Source organism: Acipenser ruthenus, chromosome 29 (assembly GCF_902713425.1).
Source record: "Acipenser ruthenus chromosome 29, fAciRut3.2 maternal haplotype, whole genome shotgun sequence".
NCBI classification, from domain to species: domain Eukaryota; kingdom Metazoa; phylum Chordata; class Actinopteri; order Acipenseriformes; family Acipenseridae; genus Acipenser; species Acipenser ruthenus.
The window spans coordinates 18,197,838-18,225,135 of NC_081217.1; the positions used below are offsets into that span (position 1 = coordinate 18,197,838).

The 27,298-nt window shown below is 40.7% G+C and overlaps 1 protein-coding gene across 1 annotated transcript in view; it reads right to left on the reverse strand.

The window, feature by feature from the left end:
* The window catches only part of LOC117428195 (MAP kinase-activated protein kinase 2), a 50,087-nt gene that overhangs the window by 15,679 nt on the left and 7,110 nt on the right, over positions 1–27,298 (reverse strand). Inside the window, exon 2 of the mRNA XM_059003724.1 lies at positions 3,708–3,847. Within this exon, the coding sequence (XP_058859707.1) occupies positions 3,708–3,847 (140 nt within the window). The remainder of the gene's footprint in view (positions 1–3,707; positions 3,848–27,298) is intronic.

Genomic DNA, 27,298 nt, shown 5'->3' on the forward strand with positions numbered 1-27,298 from the left:
AACACCATGTTTAAATGAACAATTAAACATAAAAGGGTTTATTTTCTAACTTACCACATATAAAGCACTAGGCCTACTTCAAAAAATGAAAAAAAACAATACAATAAATATTTCAAAAGAAACTAGTGTGTAAACAGGAATATGTACATACAAAACTGTAAAAAGTAAAGTCGCTTTTAATTTAAAACGAAAGTAATATATGTTTTCTCTTGCGTGTGTGTCGCTCGGTGCAGCACAGAATCCAGGTTGAGCTGCTGCAGCCTGTCGCTTTGCAGTTTTCTGATCGAAATGTTTCTGCCGAAGCGCTGTGGCTAGATTCAAGATGAAACTCTCCTACTGATATTTTCCCAGGTGCATTCCTTGTACAAAACGAAGGAATCGATGGCTGCCAGGTCCAGTAGAAATAAGAGGCTTGTATATAAAAATAAAATAGAATACCGTTGTATGCTAAATAAAACTTGTATTGTAAAAGGCAGTCAAAGTTATGGCTTTGGTGGTTCTAGGTAGAGGGGATTATAACTTTTTTTATTTTGGCAATCCTGCCTTTCAAACACCACCAGGGTATTTAATACATGGATTTAGGAAAAGTCAAGAATGGACAACCGCATATCTTTAACACACGCACAGTAATTTAAATTTCAAAAGTGAAAACCGTCAATATGATACACCTGCGCTTGTTACAGACACACTGTGGCTAAATCAGCTTGTATTAAAACCTGGAATGGGTTAAACTGCTATTTCTTGTGTGCTGCCTATAATCTTATCATGATTGACCTTCCTCGCTCTTGGAACCCGGATTTCTCTACATGCACATCACGGTTTGTTTTACTGTCCTGCAAAAAATAAATCATTTTCCTGGTTGCTGTCATCATATTAAATCAGAAAACGATAAAAGAAACAAATTCAGTATCAAACGTTTCAACTAGAAGTGTTTTTCAAGGGGTCCCCGAGTGGCGGATCCAGTTAAAAGCACTTGTCATATAGTCACACAGCGCCGGTTCGCCTCCAGGCTGTGCAAAGAGGCCGAGCTTTGCTCTGGGGTGTCACATTGGCCCTGACGCTCCCAGGGTGGGGGATGGGAAACCGACAGGGATTGCTTCTCCTCATCGCGCAACAGCGAACCCTACTGGCCAGACACCAAGCATATTCAGAGCGGATAAAAAAGCAGGGCTGATCTCTGTTCTCTGGGATCGGTAGCCCGTCCACTTCTGCTCTGGATTGCTCAGCGTAAAAGTGATTCAGGCTTTAGGCTTGGGAGAGCAGAGGACTCTCACACGCCCGAAGAACGTCCGTGCGGTGTAGGGACTCGCTGTGGTGAGGAGAAAAAACATAAAGGACATTGCAAATTGGGGGAAAAAAATAAAATATAATAATTGGTCACTCAAATAAAAAATAAAATTAAAAAAAGTGTGTTTTTCAATGTTTTTAAAATGACTTCTAGTCTCATTTGTCACTGAATGTATGTCTTAGTATTTCTTAATTCAACACTATTGATAAAAAAATAAAAAGCACATCAAAAAGGAAGGAAACAGGCTAAAAAAAACCTTTTGAATGAAAATAGAAACTGAAGGGCTGATTTCTTCATTTCTTGTAACATCTTGTAAAAAATGCGAGAGCACAGAGATCCTGCCCAGATCTGCTGAGGTTGGCTGGGGAAATGACTGTACCACAACTAGGAAGTCAGAGAACGAGTTGAGAACCTAAAGAGGGGCCCCCAATCACACTTCACTGCAAACAGGAAAGCATTGCATCAGCTTTGGATTCCTGGAAATCCTAGAGGATTTCTACTTTATTGATAGCATCCGTCCCCCCCGGACAACTTAAAATAAATAAAGAAACAGATGATGATGATAATAATGATAATGATGATAATAATAATAATAAAATGAGGGGGGCTTGTGTTGGATGGAACTGATCCCAGCAGGAAGTGATTTCGTATCCGAATGGACCCGTTCAATTCTGTCCAGACCAGTGGCGGAGCAATAGCAGGTGCAGCTGTGCTCGGGCCCATGCACTCAGAGGGACCCGGAGGGGTTCCAAAGTTTTTTTTTTTTATAACAATGATACTATCCTTCCCCTTTATATTTACAGATGTTACACATGTGTATCACTGTAGCTGCGGCTGTGCGGTGCCAGTAATTCAGGTTGTATCCTCCCTCGTTTCAACAGGTGTCGTTATTGTCTTAATTATCCTGCCTTCCCCCCCCCGAAGGCTGATACATGGGACTTCTTCATGGAAGGTTTTGGGGTACTATTCAGCACAAACATTTGCAGTTATATTCTGTGTGCACGATTCATCCTGTAGTTTAGACGGAAGCTGTCTTCTGCAATCATTTCTGTGATCGCAGAGTTGGGGAAGGATTGGTGATTAAACCTGTTCGTTTATGATTAAAAAATAGTGTTGGATGTAAAGATGTACGCAAAATAAAAAGTAAGAGAGTAGAAAACGTTCTTATTATGTACCGTTTCATATATGCTAACATTGTGACAATGAAATATAGTTCAATATTGAACATTTGGTATGTTTGATGTTTGTAAATAAGGGTTAAATTAACGTTTGGGGAGGGGGGCCCCACAATAAGGTCCTGCACTGCGGCCCATCTTCCTCTTCCTCCACCACTGTTCCAGACCCTGCCTGCGCAGATGAGCCATAAACAGCTTCTTTAGTTTAGGACAACACATTTCTAGGGCATAGTAAATAAAAAGAACAAAAAACCGGGCACTGCAATGGTACTCATTACAAATCTGAATTTAGACTTTCCATACAATGGGAGGGTCTCATTGAATTTAAAAATAGTGCACGCTTCTTTCACAGGATTACCGAACACCAGCCACAGGTTTCTCATTACAAGCTACCACTGTATGTCCTTTAGGAGTGGAACTTTCCTTGAAAACCTGCACAGCAGACAACTGCAATGATCCTGCTGTCCCTTTATACAGACAAGAAAGAAAGAAAGAAAGAAAGAAAAAGAAAGAAAGAAAGAAAGAAAGAAGCGACTGCAGGAAATCTCTTTACCAAGAAAAGCTTCAATGTTCGGAAGCACTGTGGCTACTACAAGTCAAACTAGAAACCAGACTGCTGTCTGCAACCAGACCCGCTTCCCTTGTCGAGTAGTAAAATCACTTTTCACAGTAACGGAAGGGGAAACAGGCTTGGATTTACGGGTACTCCTATCTGCACATCTCACAGGGTAAACACAATCTCTACGCTAAATCAGACATCTATTATAATGTAATTTCTTCTGGGTAAATTTACCACTTGACTGGTAGTGACTGCAACTCCAGGTGTGACTGCATTTCTAGTTATTATTGTTTATGTTTGTATTATTATTACTACTATTAGTGAGTGAAGTGACCCATGTTTGAAAAGGGGAAGCATGCTTTGTATGAAGCATGATTAAGAAATCATGAAAGAATTGTCATTATTGATGACAAACCTCGTCAAAATCACGAGCCTAGCAGATTATAGTGACAGCAAATATCCTTAAGACAAGTTCTTTATTTTGAGAAGACACAACAAACCTTAAATGAAACACCCCAGTGTAAATCAACAGCATACACGATTATGGGATTCTCCAGATACGGCAGTTGCTAAGGGCTTGGCTGTCTAGCAACCACATGACCATTACTAAAGGGTTAGGGTTAGGAAGATGGACGTCCTGCAGCGAAGGGGGTTATAATAGAACTTGGAAGACGTCTGTACCCACCACTCCATGACGATGAGCAGGCACTTCCTCCCCTGGTACAGGTTCTCGTAGACCTCGACGATGCGCACGATGTGGGTGCACTGAGACGCACGGGCATGCAGCTCCACCTCCCTGCGTGCCTTTGCACAGTCCTGCAGCATCTGAGGGAGAGAGGGAGAGGACAACGTCAAGGTCAGCAGGCAGGCAGGCAGGAAACTAGAGACAGTGAAACACAGGAGACCGATCCAGCATCAACATGTAATGCTCTCAATACCGCCGACTGTAGAAATACAAGAAGATACTCAAGTAGTTCAGTGGCAAACATTACAAAGAAGATGCTGAGAAAGACAGCTAGTCAAAACGCCTGTCAGTACTTTTAGTATTTCAGCTCTTGCAACCTGGTCGAAGAAAAATATTAGGCTAACAAACCGAAAAATATTAGGCTAACAAACAAAATTCCTTTTGATGGTGGATATTATTTCTGAAAAAATATTTTAGAATCATAAAAAAAATATATATATATATATCAATTTTGGGTACTATATTTCTGGTGCTGCTGCAAACCATGAAAAGCTTTTAAAAATAGAACGGAGTGGGCATTTCTTGTGATTTACAATAGACTTAAAAAAAGGAGGGGATATGCTTGTAAGAAAGCTTTGCCTTGTGGAATTGGCCCTGTAGCTTACTGTAACAGGCAGCACAGATCTCTGCACAACGGCCTTTTTTATTTGAGCTATGCTGCAGCGCAGAAGGTTAGTGTGGTTGATTTGGCACTGGGCCTGTAATAAATCAAAATGGCTCGTACAAAAAAAAAAAAAAAAAATCTAGTTCAAGTTATAAATGCCATGCATCTGCAACATACTGTGAAAAGTTAGCCATGGATATTGAGCAACCCCTTGTGGCCAGTGCTATAAATGCAGAATACCCCTGCAAATCACATTAAAAACAAACATTATCTCACACATAGCTTTGCTGGTGGAGCACTGACACCTTGTGGTGATATTTAGGTATGGCACACCCAAAGATTAGCCAGTGCTGTCTTCATTTGGAAGTTCTGATAACAGAATAGGCTTTTAGGATATTTAAATGCTGTTATTTTGCTTCCAGTACATATATACATATATATATATATATTTTTTTTTTTTGACTGAAGCACCTCCCGCCCCCATTCAGTGCAGAAAAGGAATACTGCCCCTTTAAGTGCGGACCAATGGCATCCCTCCTTTGTATTTCCATGCCCCTAATAGTCCCTGCCCAGGGGGAGGGCGGGGGAAGACAGAGAGAGAGAGAGAATCTATTTATAGAACACAGGCCGCATGCTGGAGGCGTGTCCCGGAACACTGCTGTCCTGTCAATCAGGGTGACCACTAACCCCCAGTGAAAGAAACACTTTCTAACTGTAATCAATTAATGCTAGAGTAGCTGACCAACCAGTTTAGTAGAAATCATTCCTTCCAATCAGGCAAACAGATTATAAATCAATAGTAAGTTTAAAAAAAAAAAAAAAAAAGGCAATCATTTAAAAAACCTTTAGTAAATTATTAGGTTTCTCAATTCTCCTGAATGGGTCTCCCCGGGCCAAGAAGGCAATAAAGATTAAATTCTCCAGATCGAGCCATTTATAATAAAAAAAAATAAAAAAATGAACCCAATGCCAAATCAGAAATAACTTTAACACTTAATTTGTTTTAGAATTGTAAAGGATTTTTTTTTTTTTTTTTTTTTTTTTTCCCAGACTTGGAGTAAACAGCCTTGAGAATCTGGCTGACAGTACTCTGCAAATTCACCCGATATGGACCCCAGCACCTAAGCCTGCCTCTGAATTTACAGTAACATAGTTGCATACACACACACACAATTGAGATCAGAGGAGTGCTGCATTTCTTCCCTCACATACAACACTAATGTGATGCAGCACCATCCTCATAGTACTGTTCAGTCTTGTAGGTTACAGTATAGCTACAGTGCATTTTTTTCTGTTAGCCACCATGGAATGAGAAAACAGGAAATCCGGTTGGGTTTAAGCTTGGATCTTCAGCACCTTAAGAGGGGAAGAGGGGTGACACACTCCAGAACATGCACAGACAAACAGCACAGAGCTACAGAGCTGTGCATGACAGCACCTGGAAAGAATGCAGCAGCCACCAGCCCCTGCAAGGCATACCGATGGTGGTCGAGGGCTACGGAATCCTCGCGCAGTTACCGGGGACCAGGCTGCCAGCATTCCACAGAGAGCCTGCAGCTATGCCAAGAATTTCCGGGAAGAAAGGAGAAAGCCGTTGCTCTATTAATAGGAATGCTTTCACAGAAGGTGGCCTGACACTTTACTACAATTTCTATTTAACTATGAATATGAACTAAAACTTAAAAGTCTAGCAGACAAACGTTAGGGCTCGTGCCTTCATCAGTAACCGACTATATAACATTACCCGCACTGGAGAGAACTACAAAATTATTTATACTCAATATGTGAAGTATGATATATGTATACAGACAGTCATAACTTTGCATACAAAATGACACACGATTCAAACTAAGCTGCTCAGCTTTGATATGGAAATCATCGGACTGATGGCAGATAAGGAAAATGACCCACTGCAAGCTTGCTTTTTTGTGCCAGTGTTCAATAGTCCGGTATAAATACTGACCAGAGGCTGGCACCAATGGATGAATGCACATCCCGTGACACTGAACTAACTGTACAGCTGGCAGTAACAACCAAGCATTGTACTGTTGGTCCCACCCCACCCATCCCTTCTATTTATACACACTGATCATCCTCTCATCACAGCTTTTCCTGATGGATATTGGCACTTTAAAATCCACCCCCAGCAACCTTCTTTGTATCACAACCTAATCACCCATCCAGACTTCTTACAGAAATACTTCCCCCTGCATGTATTTTATTGTATACAAAAGCTAAATTTCCCCCCCGTCGACAGATGGTAGGTAGCAGACACTTGGTTGGCAGGTGCTTCCCTATACAGGACTGAGCAATCTTGTGTCACGAGTATGTGGAGTGCAGACTGCTGGCTATTCTGTGAATCATGAAGGAGCTACAGGTGGGAATCACTAAAGAATGGTCAAGTATCGCTCCAGACCTCACAGGCTCATCAGTGGAGAGGCTCACCCAACTGGCAGGCGTTTCAGTTTTGTATAAATGAGCAGCTGCAGATGGTAGCACAATCAGAATTAAACAGCGTCAGCCAGCAGACCCCTCTGTAAGGTGTTTCTGTGCTGAATGACTGCACTGTTGCACCCACAAGCCAGGTCACAGGAAGCATGTGACACCCTGTCCAGTGTCAGCAAGCCAGACGGATACACAGGAAGACAGGATAGAGATTCAGGGCAAAAAGCAACACAAAAAAACCACACAGAATCTAGGTCACTTCACTCTTGTTTTTTTACAAGTGTGTAGCACACCCAGTTCATGAAGTGGGACACAGACATAAATCTGAACAGCATGAATGCAGACCGTATGATTAAGACATCAGCATGTTCCACTCCACAGTTAAGAGGTATAATTAAACTACTTCAGCAGCCAGTTAGAGGTCCAATTCATTAAAATACCTGATTGGCTCCATGTCTGCAGTCTGTTTTATGGTTGTAGTTTAGTTAGGTTAGGAACATCACAAATCAGTATTCTCCCAGAGAATAACAGATAAGGTCATGTCAAGCTACAGTAGTATTGTATGCAGTCTCATCCCAGCCTACTGTAATTAAGCAGATCTTGGAAACCACAGGGTGCAGCGAGACCAATTAAGATAATAAAAAAAACACTGCATGGCTTGAATGGCTGTGTGCTGGAAGCCTTATCTGCAGTTCTACTGTTAGTGTTGCTTGGGATAGCCTCAGGCTGCTTGGCTTGTTTAGATCTTAGATAGTTATGACTTTACATTCAGAATGCAGCCTTACAAATGGCTTTATATTGAGGCAACCATCCAGACAGACAGTGTCCCATAGGAGAGACGGCCTGGCACGGTACCAGCAGCAAGATGTGGGATGATTGGAAGGGTCTACCAAATCGCATTTCGCGGAAAATCAGGAAATTGAGGGATCACTGTGAAATCCACTTCTTTTAGGGGCTAATGCATACCAGACTAGTACAGAGTGTACAAAAAATAAACCTTGTTTAAATGCACTACTGCACAATGCAAGCGACGCAAACTACTTATCTTCCTTCTGTAGATAGGCTTTTTTATTCCTTCGCTGTCCTGTGTGGATTGCATTTAGGCAACAAAAAAAAAGAGAAGTCCTTGGACAAATAACATTTTCCAAAAATACTCAACTTTCTTGTTTACTGTTCAAATGACAACGGTGTTTTAAATCAGACTATCAGTGTGTCTGTACTGGCTTTTCTGTGACCTGTACTGTACAGACTGTAGGTGGTGGTACAAAATCAATGCTGCATTTTGATTTAGGTTGCTAAAATCTAGTTTTCACCATTGGAGGTAAAATACCAAAAATGGACGACAAAGTATATTTCGGCTGAGGATTGTGTCTAGATATTTCCCAAAGAAACACTACATGCAGATGTAGGCGATTGTTTTTCACATCATGTAATGAGACACTGGAGAAATTCGATTGATAGCTATTTAGATTCAAAATCACACATTAAAACGAAACTATACGGTTTCCTCTTCTCAGCAGCCAAGCCTTTTTATTGGTATGGTTTCCGAGAAGGAAAGCTGACTTCCCATATTTAATGTAATTTTGCCTGTTTACTAGCCTGTGTGTTCAGTACGATTCTCTGTCATTTCTGCTTTATTTATCATGCTTGCTAACTTTTTCGTTTTTTTTTTTTTGTTGTTGCCAGAATAGGTAAAGCTTTGTACGCAGACACTTGTGCAAGACGCATTGGATAATAACTAGTCTTGAGGAGTCTTTTCAGAAGCCGCTTAAAAGCAAGAATAACTAATAAATGATCTTAGCTGAAACAATCATACAGAACACATGTAACTACATTAAAATGAGGGAAGCAAATAATTTGGAAAACAGAGTTCAGATAAAGCATCGCTTTAAATTAGGCCTGGAGGTAATCTGAAGGCTTTCTTGCTAAACACAACCCAGTTAATAAATTGCCTTCAGTCACATGAGAGCATAAAGAATGCCACTGTTCTGCTCCTTTAGCAATGGCAGTGCAGTAAATAAAAAAAAGCATGATCCTTTACCCAGGCCTAGACCAAACACACACACAGGAAGCACGGCCAGGACAGAGATAATATTTCATTAGTTCGGATGATAAAATAAGCTGCAGGGCTTATGAGAGCGATGTGCAGGGCTGAATACTTCAGGGAACAATACACAAAAGCAGCTCCTGAACAGTCAACAAGAGATACAGCACTACAGAAAGGACCTTACTGTCACTATGTTTCTATAAATATAACAGATAAACGGCCGTGTCTTCATTTAACTGAAAACAAAATATTTATAAATAAAAAAATGTTTTCCCCTTCCTTTCATGTTTTGATGTTTGCAGTAATTGTATTCTGCTTTTCTTTACTATTGCTCAGTCTAACTGGCTGCCATCTTGCTCGCTGTTGGTGTTTTACAGGTCTGTCTGTTTGCTTCAAGGTTCTTGAGAGATCATGTGATATGGTTTTCAATTCGGCTTTGTGTTCCAGTCAGAAGCAGGTGGAGCCAGCAGGTTGGAAAGGTGGCCAGGCTCATACAGCAAACCGGCACCTTAACTCTCTACAGGGGTTGGAGTCAACTCCAACTCATTGTTAAAATTCAAATTCCCCATTAGGAATGGGAATTGTAATGGATTAAAAAAGGCAATGGGAATTGGGAACCGATTTTAAAATGGAATTGGAATACAGTTCCTGGGTATCATCTTCACCTTCCTTGGTTCATAATCATCATCATCATCATTATCATGATCATGCCAATTAGCAGATAAGCAGTTAAGGAAATCTAGCATTTCTAACACAATTGTATCAGTGCAGATTTCCCTACGCCAGATTCCAAAAATAGTTTCCACTGCTCGGTTCGTCTGCCAAGAAGCATCCCCCTCCGCCGTGACCCTGAGGGAAGAGTGTTCACTCTGCTGCTCCACCGAGAGGGGGGCAGGGCTTACAACAGGGCTGCCAAAGTGGGTCCTTCTAGACCTGGTCTTTTCCAACCCTGTTAATTGTTTAATTGAACCAACCTCAGGTTGAGACCCTGAAGCAGTTCATTATCTCATTAGTTAAACCTGGAGCGCAGAAGCCCTCCAGGACCGTGATTGGACACCACTGGCTTAGATAACCCTTACCCATTACTCCAGAGACCCCGATTTGGAGCAGGCTGCCGTGGGGAAGGTTGCACACAAGGATTAAACAATTTCAATTTGGTACCCACATTTTACTTTTGTATTTGTTTCAATTTTTACATTGGTTTTCGCCTACAGTATGCAATGGTCAAGATCAAGATGCTATAAATGAAACGTTTTGAAACCAATGCAAGATACACATGAAACAGTGCATTAATGGTTAAATGTTGAACTCAATACTATACATAAACTGTACTGTATATTAGACTTTCTTAACCAAGTTAAAACTAATTCCATGCAGGAAGTGAAACAGTGAATTGAGGTACAGCTGCTTTATAAGAAACCATATCAGTAAGTTGTAAAAGTCAATGCGGGTTATTTTTTTTTCACAAGGTTTTTACTCCATTCAAAGCGTACGTTAGTCAAGGTTTTCAATATGAGAAAAAAGCATCCGTTAACACTGCTTTGCAATATTGTACACGGATTGGAAAAGACTGTTTGTAAACCCTGGGCTGGATCAAACCTCTCTGTTCTCATTTAGCACAGGAGCCACACGAAACACTGCCAAAGCCCTCACTGAAACAGACTGCAGCAATAAACACACACAGAGACACATGAAGTCCTGCCTACAGACACTCGAGAGGCTTTTGTTTTCTTTTACAAGTTTGGAAGATTTATGTTTACACAGCTCAGTGGATCCCTGTGTGTTTATTCACTTGAACTGCTGAAGCAGTCCTGAGGAGTTCATGAGGGAGGAACTGAAACTGTACAAGGCATTGGGGGGGGAGGGAGGGGGCAGTTGGATTGGTAAGATTGATCCTGCGCCAAGCTTGTGATGGGGGGTTGGTAATGAAAGGGGGGGTTGAAATGTGGCCAAAACCAAGTCTTGATGATGTATCCCCATTAGCAAACAAAACTCCAAAAAACTCCAAAAAACACTCACTTCCCCAAAGGAATAGAAAAGCAAAGTTTTTTATTTCAAGAGCCTGCTGATGTGGATCCTGAATGAATGTGAACAGTTAACATTTTAGGGAAGTGAGAATTTACAATAAATTAAAAAAAGCAGGTTACACAAACTTCCTCTCCATTACAGTATGTAAGAAAACAAAACCAAAAAGAAAAAAAGGCAGCTACATGAAGTTCCAAGAATAAAGGTTTCTTTATTTATTTATTTATTCGATGACAATTCCTTTTAAACCGTTACAGTACTGTTTGAATTGAATACCTCAGACGTGTTGCTTTAAAACCGCTTTCATATCTGTTCTTCTGCAGGACAGTCCCAGTAAATAAATAACCTCAGGGTACAGTGCAACAGAAATGGCTGTGGCAATACTGGTCCATTAGACCACGTTGTTGCATTTAAAAACAAGCAATTAACTTCCAAGGACTGGCACATGGTGTATGGATATACAGGTTCATGCAGTAGTTTAATTAAGCCCATCCACGCTGGTACTCTATAGCTGCCCAATTAAACTCTTAGTAAAATCCTGAATGGCTCACACTGCAGTGTAATCAGTCTGCAGTCCCTGTATGTCTTTACCAGCTAGCATCAAAGATCACAATAGTGTTATTTCAGCCCCACACCTCCCTTTTGTAATGTCATTCCTGCACTTGAAGAATCCCTTTGTGACTCTTAGATGAATAAAAAGGGTGGCATTAACATGATGACGGCTGTCGGTATAAAAGCATTTGAGAATTTAACAGCACGACGTATAACCCACATATTTCCGGCTTGCGTGATGAAACTGTGCCTCATGGCTGTGCAGTGATTCCCTAGTTAGGATTAGTGTTGCTTTTGCATCGCTCCCCTGTGCTTGCTTGTGCACTTTATATCCATATTAGAATTCAGATGAAGACACTGCAATGACAGAAATTACCAAAGAGAATCCCTGTGGCTCAGAGTTGATTCAGGCACCATCATCCTCCCACCACAGCACCGGTAAGCAATCCATGCAGTATCCTATTAACACTCCCTACAGCAAGCCTCAGATAAATACCATTACAACACAGTTAGGGTTCCCAAGGTCAGGCTACTGACAAGGGCTCTGCAGTACGCTGATCAGAGGCTTGGTGCGTTTCATTATGCAACCCCAATGCAGTCACCCTGTCCTATTGTTCACACAGAAGGTTAATCACCCCATGCTTCTGTAGCAGCCATGATTACATATACTTTACAAATGCCAGTAATAGAAGTTTCAGCACCTATGAAATATAATTTCACTGTTACAAGACTTGGCCTGGGTATCAGCTTCCTGGACTGGGCATTGAGAATATCCAAGTCTACACTGCATCTGTGCCAAGCCAGAGCTGTGGAGCCAGGCACTGACTCAAAACCAGCAGCATATTGAACAGGCGTTTGCTTAATGTCACTTTCCTTGATTTGAAACCATTGTACTGAGAAATGGTTATTTCTAAGCGTTGCTCATGCAGTACAGCAATGAATGGAGTATAAATTAACTGCTGAATGTATTTTGGTGGTTTGACAAATGCGCGGTGATGCACCAGCCCCACACAGAACCGGTCCATTCAGTTTGATCATAGGCTTGTCTAAAGTTAGGTCAGTCTCCCTTTCCTAGAAATATTCTTTAGAAGACAACAGTAAACCCTCATATGAAAATCCCACAGGCAAAGGACGATGGTCAAAATGCATTTTAAACAAATAATATTTCATTAAATAAAAGACAGCTTCAACTTAAGACACTTGCTGCCCCAATATTAAATCAGAAAGACACCAAATGGTCCGTGACAAAGCAGCAGCAGCAGCCGCCGCCAAACCTCTGAATACCAATAGAGCTGTCCTTCAGTGGCAACCCATCTGCCAGCAATCCATTCAGCCTTCCAACTGCTGCCGCTCTGCGGGATCATGGCAGATGTGTGGGCCATTCACCTTCTAACAATCACACACACAAAAGAGGCACTCGCCACCAAAACAAAGAGAGTGGAGGGCAAGAGCAAGGGGGATCCACCTGCCTTTGGCCAGCTACAAGAGGCAGGGGAGATAGAGGGATGGTTCAGCTTTGTAAACCTTGGCAAATATACTGGATATTAATATACAGAAAGAGAAACATGCAATACGATTATAAAAAAATAAAATCAGTCTATTATAACGGGCATGTAAAAGTAGCACAAAAAAATGGGGAGATTTTCTGTGAAATTAATAGCAATAGGATTCAAACTTTGTTAAAATGTAAAATTACAATATTTTGCCACCAGGTGGCACCAACCACCATTTAAAAAAACACAGAGAACATCACATTACAATCAAATGTAAACATTCTACTTTGCAGTGGGAGTCATTTCAGAAATGCCATGGTTATTTGCCCCCTGAAGCACATGACTGTGCAATCCTTCTCGTTTCTAAAAACACACATAAAAGGGAGGTGGGGAGGCTATACTCAGATTTATTACTGCTGTGTAAACATGTCAGAAAAACCCATGATAAACATTTCCTGCCTTATAATCTACAGGAACATCTCATCCACCCACTAAAACCTTAAGGCTGTGACCTTTTCCCTCAGTCAGTGCACAGCAGAGTGAATATCCAACAATACAGCGTGGGAATGGGGGAGGGATGCAGGCTGGGAAAGGAGCTCCTGGAAAGACTCTCAGGCGCTCGGATCATGGTAACGTTTACAAGACACTGAGTTTCTGAATTAAAAACCTCAAAAGTTTCCTTTGCTTTTTTTTTTACAGCTGGACTGTCCATTTCCAAAGTACAATTTGTATTTAGACCATGCATTGATGTCTGGATTCCAACAACACATTTTTCAAGATTCTTCTGAATTAATGCTATGAATCCATTTTAACAGTAAGTACGTAAAAGACAAGATTTTTTTTTTTTTCGTTGCTTGAAAATGACCACAGATAAACTGCAACGTAAACAAACTGTGCCCACAACTACTGAACTAAAACATCTTAGTTTAAAAAAAATAATATATATATATATAAAAAATTTAAACCACTGTACTCAAAGATGAACGAAAATGTCATCTGTTATCATAGACTCTCCTGCACTGTGAGACCCCCTAGTTCTACCAATAAAAATGACTACGCAATATTTTTTTACAGCCGACAGTAAAAAAAAATACAAATAAATAAATAATAAAATTACAAATGCTTCTAGTCTGCCACGGTTTACGCGATCGTACCACAAGGACTACAGAAGTGCATCCCACTGACAGGACAAGCTGGTTGCTTGGTAACCAGTTCAGAACTTTCAGACAAAGGCAGGTAGGGCGAGGGACTCATTGGGAGTACCAGGTGGAAATAATACTAATAATAATAATAATAATAATAATAATAATAATAATAATAATAATAATAATAATAATAATAATAATAATAATACATTAACGTACCTGCTTCTTAAACTGAAATGTTTTTATTTCGCAGGTATTCGACACATAACTTTGTTTTGACCGCTCCTTCTTTCCACTCCTCCCTTTTCTATTTTGATGCCAGCTGCTGTGCTCCGTGTACAAACACCGGAAATCGACAGCTTGAGACCAGTTTGAGAGATGAGTTTTCCAGTCGACTAATCATGCCTAACCCGACGGTCATGAGTTGCCAAATAAAAAGTTCCAGGCAGTGGAGTTGCAGGGTTCAGAGGTGTGTGTAAAGAGCACGTGTTTTGTTGGATATTTACTTTTAAAACACAAAATGCCAGACACATTTGATCAATTTTGTATTACACGGTTATGTAAAAACGGTATGCATTTATTCATCGGTTAACCTATTCCATCCCTAGTTTGTAGAACCTGTATTTTAATGTCACTTGATAATTACAGGGAGGGTGCAGTAAACACAATAGACTTAACCAAGTTTATTTTCCACACTAGTTTTTTTTCTCCTCATTTTACCACTTTATCTCCAGAGCCATATCCTGAAAACATTTTCAAAACAGATCCAGAATATATATTGTGGTGGCCAGATTATTTTCTACAGTCTTGTTTTCAGGAAAATAAAACATGTTAAAATGTGTAACATTTCTACAAAACCAAAAACCTGCAAAATCATCATTCACTGAGACTGTTCCCTGAGAGTCAGTTTCTCCAAAATCTGATTATTTTCTTTTACTGGAATTGTATTAGCTGGGAAGAAAGCCAACATCTAACCTTTTTTCTTATAACAGCAGAACAATCAGCCCATTGAAAAACCGGCCGTTTCTAGAAATTGCTTCATCTAGAAAGCGAACGGTGTGAAAGATTTTCTTCAAGACTGAGATCATGGTAGGTAAACACTGCTGGTCTCTTATGCCTTGAGAACGGTTGAATTGTAAGATTCATAGGACTGCAACGAAGGGTACATTTCGACCTTCGAAGGTTGGGAACACATTAGCAAAGGAAGGTTCGAATCGTCGATGGTACTCATTTACATAATTTATTGGTGACGTCACCATAGCTACTTGTTTATGTTTGATTTAAAATCTTAATATGAATAATAATATGAACTTACGCTTGTCAAGTGACCCCAGAGATTGGTTATGCCTCCATGATACGAATCGCTTGCACAGTTTGCATTCAACTTTTTTTTTGGTTGTCTGGGCATTTAACAAAAAAATCCCAAACAGCAGAGGGGTTGCCAGACATTTCTTGAAATACAGCTTTGCTGTCGAGATGGCGAATGAAGAAATTAAAGGTTTGGCTCTGGATAACACGAGCTGGAGCGGGGAGGGGTGGACGGTGCTCAGTTTTCAAAATTAAAATGTGTGTTATCGTGTATTTTATAGGTTTCAAACATATTCTACCATAGCACTTCTCTTACACCGTCTTGTATGCGAGGTATTCAGTACATATTTTACTGAAGCACTACAACCAGGTGCGAGCCCACTGCTTTGGATACTATACCGTGCTCCAGTTGTACATAATGTATAACAACGTGGTAGCGGATTTTATTAACAACCTTTGTTTATGTAATATGCATTATACAAATCAAAAGATCGAATTTTGCAATGCGAGTGACATTTAACATGTGATTTATAGTATTAACACATTGTCAAACAGTTTCTGTTAACAGGAAGAAAAAAAAAAGAAGATAAAAAAATAATAATAACACCGTGTAACAATTTTTTTTTGTTCCTGGGTAGTAAGTGTTATTTCCTAATTGCTTATGCCTCAAAAGTATAGAAAATGTCTATTATTCCCCACAAACTTTGCTTTTGTGACTAGGACAGTGATATTTTGAAATTTACCTATTTTCCAGAACAGTCCAGATAGATTCAGTGCTGAGTAAACTTGGAGTAACTTCTAGAACTTTCTAGAACTTTCCAGTAATATAAATAGTAGTATAAATACAGGGGCCTTAAGCCCACCAGTTCAGTTTAGTTCCAGCTGCCTAAGTGGATACATATCTGCATTTTTCTGAGATGGCATCAAGGTCATAGGAGACTTCAAAATGGTGGCATTCCTGATGGGTCTCCAAGGCGGTTTTACCAAGTTTCCCTGCTATCTTTACCTTTGGGACAGCAGGGACACCAAGGCGCACTACCACAGGCGGGACTGGCCACAGCAGACAGAGTTCTCTTTGGGGAGAAACAACGTCAAGTGGGAGCCTACTGGTGGACCCCCGGAAGGTGCTGATGCCACCACTGCACATCAAATTGGGCCTTATGAAACAATTTGTCAGAGCTCTAGATAAGGAGTCGGCAGCCTTCAAGTACCTTCAAGACTTCTTCCCTAAGCTGTCTGAGGCAAAGGTCAAAGCCAGTGTCTTCGTCGGACCACAGATAAAGAAGATCCTGGAGTGCAATGAATTCCCCAAGAAGCTCACTAGTAAGGAGAAAGCGGCTTGGAACAGCTTTGTCGCAGTGGTTCGGGGCTTCCTGGGCAATCACAAGGCCGAAAACTATGTGGAGCTGGTTGAGACTCTGGTGAAGAACTACGGCACAATGGGCTGTAGGATGTCCCTCAAAGTCCATATCCTTGATGCTCATCTTGATAAATTCAAGGAGAACATGGGAGCGTACTCGGAGGAGCAAGGCGAGCGCTACCACCAGGATATACTGGACTTTGAATGCCGCTACCAAGGACAGTATAACGAGAACATGATGGGAGACTACATTTGGGGGCTGATTCGTGAAAGTGATTTACAGTATAATCGTAAATCTCGAAAAACTACTCACTTCTAAATCTTTTGTAGTCATTTTTGTATTACTTTAGTATAAATACATGTTAATTTGGATTCATATGTTGTTTTTTTCTGACTATGTGAACAAAAAGACACAAATTCGCCCGTTTTCTCATTGGAAATAGGTAAATTTCAAAATATCACTGTCTGGTCACAAAAGCAAAGTTTGTGGGGAATAATAGCCATTTTCTATACTTTTGAGGCATAAGCAATTAGGAAATAACACTTACTACCCAGGAACAAAAATGGTGTTACATAGTGTAATTCTGTGCGTGAACCTTCGAAGGTTTAAAACAATCTTCGAATCCCTGGCTAGCGAACGAACCTTCGAACACAGCCCTAAAGATTTACTGTATTACTGGCAAATTTCCACATGGGTCCTGTGGGGCAACATGGCAGCACACACAGGCAAATCTCAAAGCTTCACATGTGTGAAATGACTGCAGGCATCCTACAAAACATCCTTGACCAGACACGTAAGCGGACGCATCCGTACAACAGATACCACTCAACTCCTTTAATTATGTCACCATCACAACCTTTCTAACCGATTATTTTGCTACACACTATAGTTTTAACTGGCGATCATGAAAAAGAGCGAAGTTACAAGTGAAAATGTAATTAGGGTAACTCTCTAAAGAAAAGGCGTAAAATAGCAACAATTTACTGGAGAGTAGTGGACTTGGGATCTTTCCTTAAATAATGTAGTGGTGTTTTAATTGTATATAGAGGGTACATGATAGTTTGAAGTGGCTAACAAAAAGCAACAAGTGACAGAAGATGGCCACTGAGGGGTGAAACTCTAAATTGGGCAAGGTCTTTCCACAGGAATGGATTACAGTTAAACCAGTGTGGCAGAATCCGGTGTGCAACTTAGTGTGCCATTTTTGCAGAGCGCATGGGTATTTGAACTGTCCACTAACTTACCACAGACTTCCTGCACTGTACCATGAGAAAAAGACGGGAAGTTAAAACTGAAAGATGTATTTTTATAAAGCCAACAGAGAGTCAGCAACCATTCACAATTCCTCTCCTGAGAATGTAATCTAAAACAGTCAACTCTGAAGGAATTCCCCAGCTTTGCCTTTCCCCTACAGGAAGTTGGTGTGGCTTCGAGACAAAAAAAAAACCCACAAGCGGTTAGTGCATACAGAGAACCTGGTTTCAAAAGCCCAGCTCTGTAGAAAGCGCCACACAGTCAGTTACTGCTCCATTACCACTCCCTTGTGCCAGCAGCAGACAATCAGATTTATTTATTAGATTTCCATCTGGACTCAATCCACCATTTTATTTTTGATTTGCTTTATATTGTTTTAGTTTTATTTATTTTATATGTTTTTTTTGGCCAGATCTAAATTAAGTGCAGCCAGAAGCACAGTTCTGAAAAGCACATTCAAATAATACTGACCAGAAACACAAACAATGCCAGAATAAATTATCTGAACTATTATGAATAATCCCATACTAATGTTGCTCCTTTTATAATAATAATAATAAATGCACTGAAGAACACCTGAAGTTTCCAGGCTGCTTCCAGAGATCACAGCTCTGCATGCTAATTGATTGTGAAGGCTGCTGATGGAGCTTACAAACTTGCAGGCCCCAGGAGGCTGGTAGAAATCCGTTAAAGGCTTAAAGTTAACAGAGACATCCCTTGGTATCGGCAGATGAGAGAAAGGTAATGTGCTACAGAGGCTTTACTGTATCCACCCCCAGGGGCTCATCAGGGACCCAGAGGGGGGTTCAGTTTGTGACACAAAGGCCGTGCGTTTGCAGACTGTGAGTGTGACAGCTTGGGGGCTTCTTTAGTGATTAATGGTACCGACGGTATCGCTCATGTGTGTGTCCGAGGTGTTTCTAGATAGCGCCGTGCAGAAGATTGCTTCTATGTTTCTGTTCATGTTGGCAGATGTCAACCATGAGGACCAATTCAGGCAAACATGCTTACACACCTACTCCGCGTCACCAATGGCTAGTGGGGTTTAATAGGTTCATTATAATAATGAACACGGTGGGAGGAAAGACCTGGACAGGAATTATTGACGGCATTTATCATACACTTTTGCAGACTAAAAAAAAACATTGAATAACCTGAATTAAAAAATGAGTCTTAATGAAGCTTCCACCAGGACTAGGTCTTACCTAAAAGTCAATATTAGTGATCTCAACAGCTCCATTGCATCAGCAGATGCTGCGCTGGGGACTTTCTTTAATGTTCCATTGCAAGCATGATTTGCTCCGATCACTTACAGCTGATTAAGCGTAAAGCAGTTGTGATCACTCACAACCCTCTCGGGTTTTATCCAGTTCATCAACTGAACACTGGAATTCAGTCGGTCACTGGTGTGCAATCAGCGAGTCCTGAAAGCAATTGTCCAAAGACACATGACCTTTAGAACACATTTAGGTTGTATTGAATTCATAGCGCCATCCTTCAAACTTGCTGTCAAACTGTTTTTGGTTAAAAAAAATTACCAAGAAAGGGGGGGGAAAAAATGAGTAAATAGTAACATTTTAAAAAAGGAAAGCAAAAGAACATGACATTTAACCAGACTACACTGCACTAGGTCACAGTTGCTATACTATTTTTTGCTCATTATTTTTCTGCATTTGTAAAGCCCAGCCTTGAATGCGGGCATCTCTATAAATATTAAACAAAGCATGGAGCCCAGTGAGATATATGTCCCTTCTAAAAAAAAACAACTCAAAGTATGACTCTCCCTGGTGTATTTTTATAGACAGAAATACACTAAAAAGGTTCACAATGCACTCTTCAGCGTCTGACTTTCAAAACTCATTTAGATCAATTAGGTACACCCCCTGGTCGGCAGTACTTAACATTACATGACTCAGCTTCTATGACATGGCTCGCTTTGAATAAAGGTCATGCAAATATGTATTTCATAATGCCTGTTTAAACTGACGACAGCAGACACCTCTATAGCACTGTGCTACAGAACACATGTCCTATGTAAATACAATTGACACGAATGCAGAAACAAGACAGGATCAGGCTACCTCACAATGTGATGCTCTGATCCTACTGTTGATCCCCAGGGCACCATGCAACATGGAACACAAACTTCAGAACCAAGAATGCTGGAATTAGAATTCAGATTACGTAGGGAAGGATCACAGATAGATACCATGCGAGGTTGCTCAAGTGCTGCAATATTCATATATAAAATCCACCTTGCTGTCCCCAGCCTCTCAGGTATGTTTGGAATGAGTTTAATGACGAAGTGCGGATTTTCTTGTGCCAGGGGTATTGTAACTCTGTAGCTTCAGGACTCCAAACCTTTTGTCTTCATTTTGGATTTCACAAACTTCCTTCGCTACTCTTTAACAATATCCAAACACTGCTCGGGGTTGCCCTTTGAGCTGGCTTTCTTCAACAGGTGTCTGTACAGCAGCATAAACACTAGAACCTGTTCAAAGTTTGCTTCCAGTTACTAAGCCTCCAAAAGGGGGGAGGGGTATCTTTGTGTTTGTTCAACACTAGCAGAGCAATAACCACCACAGGTATACACTATAGCAGACCTGTGGATAACGAGCGCGCTTTGATATCCTCATTTAGCAGATCAATATACAGACACATGCTGGCTTTACTGCTATTCGATTCACCCTATACTTTACAGCACAGAAGAAACATTTGCTTTAGCAGAGCACTGCACGTTATCGGACTTGACAAGCTGTTACAGTGCCACCCTACAGCAGTTTCGGAGCAGCTAAAATAATGCTAGACGAAACTGAGTAATTATACATTAATAAATAACACTGTGGCACAAATGTTTTTTTTTTTTTGGTTCCTGGGTAGTAAGTGTTATTTCCTAATTGCTTATGCCTCAAAAGTATAGAAAATGGCTATTATTCCCCACAAACTTTGCTTTTGTGACCAGGACAGTGATATTTTGAAATTTACCCATTTTCCAGAACATTCCAGATAGATTCAGTGCTGAGTAAACTTGGAGTAACTTCTAGAACTTTCTAGAACTTTCCAGTAGTATAAATAGTAGTATAAATACAGGGGCTTTAAGCCCACCACTTCAGTTTAATTCCAGCTGCCTAAGTGGATACATACTAGGATTACCATATGACTCCAGATTAACCGGACGCTTTGAGACAGACCGGGATTTCAAAATTCCCCCTAAATTGAAAGTAATTCACATATAAATGAGCTCCACCTTTGCTGAAATTAATCCTGCTGTGGTGGAATTGCTTGGGCGCAGCAAACAATTCACACTGATCAGCTGCTTCTGATCAGATCTTAATGAACGAATAGCTAATTTATCGATAGAGCAACGAGATGATGATGCAATTGTATTTGCAGAATAATATGGCCGATTGAATTTTAACAAACAGAAAAAAAATAGCGCCTGGCTGCAATTCATTCTTAGTTTAATAATTATTTGACGCGCATGCGGGTATTTAAGCACCATTCTTAATTGTAGCTAAGGATGGTTCATTTACACCTTCATTTATTTCAATTTAGGGGCAAGTTTGAAATCCCGTTTTGTCTCACAGCGTCCGGTTAATCTGGAGCCACATGGTAACCCTAATACATACAGACGTGCTCAAATTTGTTGGTACCCTTACAGTTCATTGAAATAATGCTTCATTCCTCCTGAAAAGTGATGAAATTAAAAGCTATTTTATCATGTATACTTGCATGCCTTTGGTATGTCATAGAATAAAGCAAATAAGCTGTGAAAAGAGATGAATTATTGTTTATTCTACAAAGATATTCTAAAACGGCCTGGACACATTTGTTGGTACCCCTTAGAAAAGATAATAAATAATTGGATTATAGTGATATTTCAAACTAATTAGTTTCTTTAATTAGTAACACACATGTCTCCAATCTTGTAATCAGTCATTCAGCCTATTTAAATGGAGAAAAGTAGTCACTGTGCTGTTTGGTATCATTGTGTGCACCACACTGAACATGGACCAGAGAAAGCAAAGGAAAGAGTTGTCTGAGGAGATCAGAAAGAAAATAATAGACAAGCATGGTAAAGGTCAAGGCTACAAGACCATCTCCAAGCAGCTTGATGTTCCTGTGACAACAGTTGCAAATATTATTAAGAAGTTTAAGGTCCATGGAACTGTAGCCAACCTCCCTGGGCGCGGCCGCAAGAGGAAAATCGACCCCAGATTGAACAGAAGGATAGTGCGAATGGTAGAAAAACAACCAAGGATAACTGCCAAAGAGATACAAGCTGAACTCCAAGGTGAAGGTACGTCAGTTTCTGATCGCACCATCCGTCGCTTTTTGAGCAAAAGTGGGCTCCATGGAAGAAGACCCAGGAGGACTCCACTTTTGACAGAAAAACATAAAAAAGCCAGACTGGAATTTGCTAAAATGCATACTGACAAGCCACAGTCCTTCTGGGAGAATGTCCTTTGGACAGATGAGTCAAAACTGGAGCTTTTTGGCAAGTCACATCAGCTCTATGTTCACAGACGAAAAAATGAAGCTTTCAAAGAAAAGAACACCATACCTACAGTGAAACATGGAGGAGGCTCGGTTATGTTTTGGGGCTGCTTTGCTGCGCCTGGCACAGGGTGCCTTGAATCGAACCGAGTTCTCTGTGGGGAGGAACAACGTCAAGTGGGAGCCACTGGTGGACCCCCGGAAGGTGCTGATGCCACCACTGCACATCAAATTGGGCCTTTTGAAACAATTTGTCAGAGCTCTAGATAAGGAGTCGGCAGCCTTCAAGTACCTTCAAGACTTCTTCCCTAAGCATGTCTGAGGCAAAGGTCAAAGCCGGTGTCTTCGTCGGACCACAGATAAAGAAGATCCTGGAGTGCAATGAATTCCCCAAGAAGCTCACTAGTAAGGAGAAAGCGGCTTGGAACAGCTTTGTCGCAGTGGTTCGGGGCTTCCTGGGCAATCACAAGGCCGAAAACTATGTGGAGCTGGTTGAGACTCTGGTGAAGAACTACGGCACAATGGGCTGTAGGATGTCCCTCAAAGTCCATATCCTTGATACTCATCTTGATAAATTCAAGGAGAACATGGGAGCGTACTCGGAGGAGCAAGGCGAGCGCTTCCACCAGGATATACTGGACTTTGAACGCCGCTACCAAGGACAGTATAACGAGAACATGATGGGAGACTACATTTGGGGGCTGATTCGTGAAAGTGATTTACAGTATAATCGTAAATCTTGAAAAACTACTCACTTCTAAATCTTTTGTAGTCATTTTTGTATTACTTTAGTATAAATACATGTTAATTTGGATTCATATGTTGTTTTTTTCTGACTTTATGTGAACGAAGAGACACAAATTCGCCCGTTTTCTCATTGGAAATAGGTAAATTTCAAAATATCACTGTCCTGGTCACAAAAGCAAAGTTTGTGGGGAATAATAGCCATTTTCTATACTTTTGAGGCATAAGCAATTAGGAAATAACACTTACTACCCAGGAACAAAAATTGTGTTACGTAGTTAGTGTTATGGTTAAGGCGTGCCACTCCATCTCTAAATATTGTATTCTTTATGTTGCTAACACTACACAATACTCCCCCCCCCCCCCCTCTCTTGACTGATTGAGCAAGCTGGTAAAAAGATGCATGCTCATGAAAGGAAGCAGATCTGAACTATAAATACATGTTGGCTGTATTTGAATTGGACCACCTGCCACTCACCTCAGTGTTATTGTAAAAGGGACTGAGCTAAGAGGATTGATTACTGCTCGTTCACACCTGCCTTGTGCTTATCAACACATTGTATATTAGGGCACAGAAAGAAACCAAAATTAACCTCTTCAGCCCAAGTTCAACATAAACTATACAATATAACACATAACTCGGAATGGAATTCAGAAATGAGGCTGTGGGTGATTTTACAGACCGTAGATGATTTCACAGTGCCCCAACCAAAACAACCCTAGCTTCAGCAGCCAGGAAGTAATTGGTTTATTCTTTGGTTCTTTGCCTTGAAATACAGTTTTCATGCCATTACCAGTCCAGGTTTTGAATCTAACCAAGTCCTAAATATTTCACTGCGAGCGTAATTATATAAACCCTGGATTTATTGCTATGCAGAAAAAGTCCACATTCCACTTTGCCTGCTGCATCCACACAAGTGAAATGTAATAAATAAACGACACAGCTAAGCCGACAGGGAGAGCTGGGGTCAGACAGCATGCAGCTGCAACCAGGAGCTGCTTCTTTCCTCTCGCCACTGGGTGTAAAAAGGAACTTCTCTCAAGCAGTAATTTCAAGAGCGACGCCAGGGCAGCTAGTAGGAGATAGCTCATACAGTCCATTACCTCCGATAAAAAATATAGAAAAAGCAATAAAAGAGCACAAACACCCGAGATAACAAAAGCGGCATCAAATTAAAAGCTTTGTGTACAGAAGCTGATAACTATTTGTGAGTTTGTCGTGTCATTCTGTCAACACTTTAATGGTGGAGGTGAGTTTCTAGCACGTTATACAATGGGAATGTTTCAGAGTGGCAGATCTTTAAGATATATTAAGCTAGCTGAAATATTTCAGCAGTTGATATCACATTTTATTTGAATTTATTAAAAAAAAAAAAAAAAGGAAATACAATTCAAGAATGTATTTGTAGAAGTTCAGATTTTATTAATTGTACCGGGATACGTATCGAATCACAATCCAAGTATCGAGGTCTGTATCATATCGCTGTGAAACCAAAGGTACACCCCCCCTTACTGCTCACACAAAGACATTTCAGAGGCCCAGCATGTTTAGGGTTTAGATTCTTCCCGATGGTGGTTGTCATGACGATCGTCATTGCCGTCAGGTAAGAGTCAAGGGAAATGCATTGTACATGGCAGGATTTATTATGCTTTTTAAACTGCGAGTCAGAGAAAGGTGGTGGGAACAGACATCACAAGCACGATTCTTCTTCTATTTTGTTTTTTTGTAGATCGCTGGTCTTTGCAACTATTCGGGCCTGTGTATAGAATAGCATTTTAGCTTATTTTTAACTGTTTGGGCCTGTGTTTTATCACAGTAGTTTCTTGTTCAATATGTACAGCACTCCGAGGGGATTTGGGAAATTTGGAATGATTTGTTTTCTATACCTTAGTCAACTGCACAGAATCTTTTGTTGAGAATTAGTATTTAAATCTTGATATCTTTCACTAATATTTGGTGTGTAACGATACCCAACGCAGATAAATATTTGATACTGTCCTCCCTCGGACCAATGACAACAGATTAATAATTCAAAGCATTTCATCACAAGTCCCATTACGTAAGATAACTGAGTGCCGGCCACATGGCCTCCATATTTCATGCCTCATTAAGATGTCCAGTGCGCACCGTACACAAGATCGAAGATACTTTTTACAGCAAACATGCCAATAACGCACTGTGTCACTGTGGAGAGACGCACTGGAGCTGGGTAGGTTGTGCAACAGGAGAAAGAAATGATAGAAGATCACAGGAACGTTCAATTACACCGTACAAAACCATCAGCTGTTTAAATAAACCACCTTCACATTTACACAATAAAACACAAATAGAACCGCACACCAGTCCAGCACCAAGTCTTGGGTTTCAAAACTCTATGAAGCATGCTATTTTAGTGATCAAAGAGGCAGGAGTTTGAGTTATCAAAGCCCTTTTAAAACACAGACCTCCCCTGTAGCAAACTTATCTGGTAGAGGCTTGGAGGTTGAGGAAAATTGACTTTTTCACCCTACTTTAATAACTCACGGCAGAGCTAGCTGTAGCCAGCGTCCCTGAAAAATTGAGAATAGAATCTAACAAATCTGGGAAATGTAAAACAAACGGGTGAGTTTACATTGTGAAGTTGGAGCAGTTAAAACACTGCCATGACTGCATGCAAAAAAGGAACCTCTTCTCATTATCAGCATTTTCAAAGCTACTGAATCAACCCAGTCTGGTATTCAGGGTAAGAGCTACCTCACCATCCTTGCATGCAAATACTTCGCAATACAGTAGTTGGCAATGCTTCGGCATAACAGTATGATGTACCACAGGCACGCAGACTAAATGTCATTGGAAGACAGCAGCATATAAGCAAGCTTTGCTCTGTGTCCAAAACCATATCCAGCGTCCTGGATACTGCAACAATCTAAATCATAGCCTTCCAGTATGAAGTCATCACAACATCCCGCCATTCCAAGAGCTGTAAGTCATCAAACCAGATGTGCCAACCCACCGCAGGTCCTGGTTGAGTAATCCAGGAGCTGACAGCATTACAACAGGCAGTTTACAAAAAACTCGAAACATGTGGTCAGAACTCTGGTAAAGTCACAGCTGCATTTGTGCGCAGGGTCTTTGAAAAGGGGGTTAAGCTGTACTGAGTGAGACACTAAGTTAGCTTCAATGCGCATGTAGTGACCCAAATAGTATTAAAAAAAAAACAGCCAAGGAGCAAAGCAGTCTGGAGCTTAAGATGAAATGCCTACATAGCGCAGCTATATTCTGCTTGAAGTCCTGGAGTAGAAGAGTTGAGCATTGCTAACCAGAGCAGACATCCGTGCTAATACAAACTATACATTCTTTGTTTAAAATGGAAACGGACACAGGCAATTTAAACATACTGATAAAGTATCATTCCGTCACTATCCTACAGATCCAGAACACACAATGTCTGTACCTCCCACATAACCGAAATAAGACATCCCACCACCCAGGCAATCATAACAATAGTTTAGAATTGCATAATCCCCAAATGCTTTACAGTAAACCTCTCCGGCCTTTCATCAGAACTACATTTAGAAATCAACGCGATACTGGGCTGTAAGGATTCCAGCCTCTTATAAAGTAAAGCTAAAAACCCTCGCTGGTATGGAAAGAAGCACCAGGGTCTCTTCAAGGACAGAGTGCTATTACTGAGGTGTTGGGGGATCAATTCTATATTCCTGTCTGTTTATTCTGTCAACACACACCATCTTCTTAACCTTGAAAGAACACATGTGGCAGAGAAACAGTGAACACGTTAACCGAAGGGCTTCAACGGTTCCGCGCTTTAAATGTTGTGTTACATTTCAGAAACAAAAAGTCTACCAATGCTTTAACCGGTAAAAAAAAGTTGCCCTGAATTAAATGTACTTGCTGTGTTCTTTTCCAATTTGAAGGCGTCGTTCTCTTTTTGACCCAATGCTTATTTTAGCTACAAGAGTAAGGTGCGGTACAGAAAATAGACTGCGTCTATAGCAGGGTTTAAGGCTGCGGACGGCTCTGCATGGTTTACCTGCCTACAGGTCATGGTACCTGTA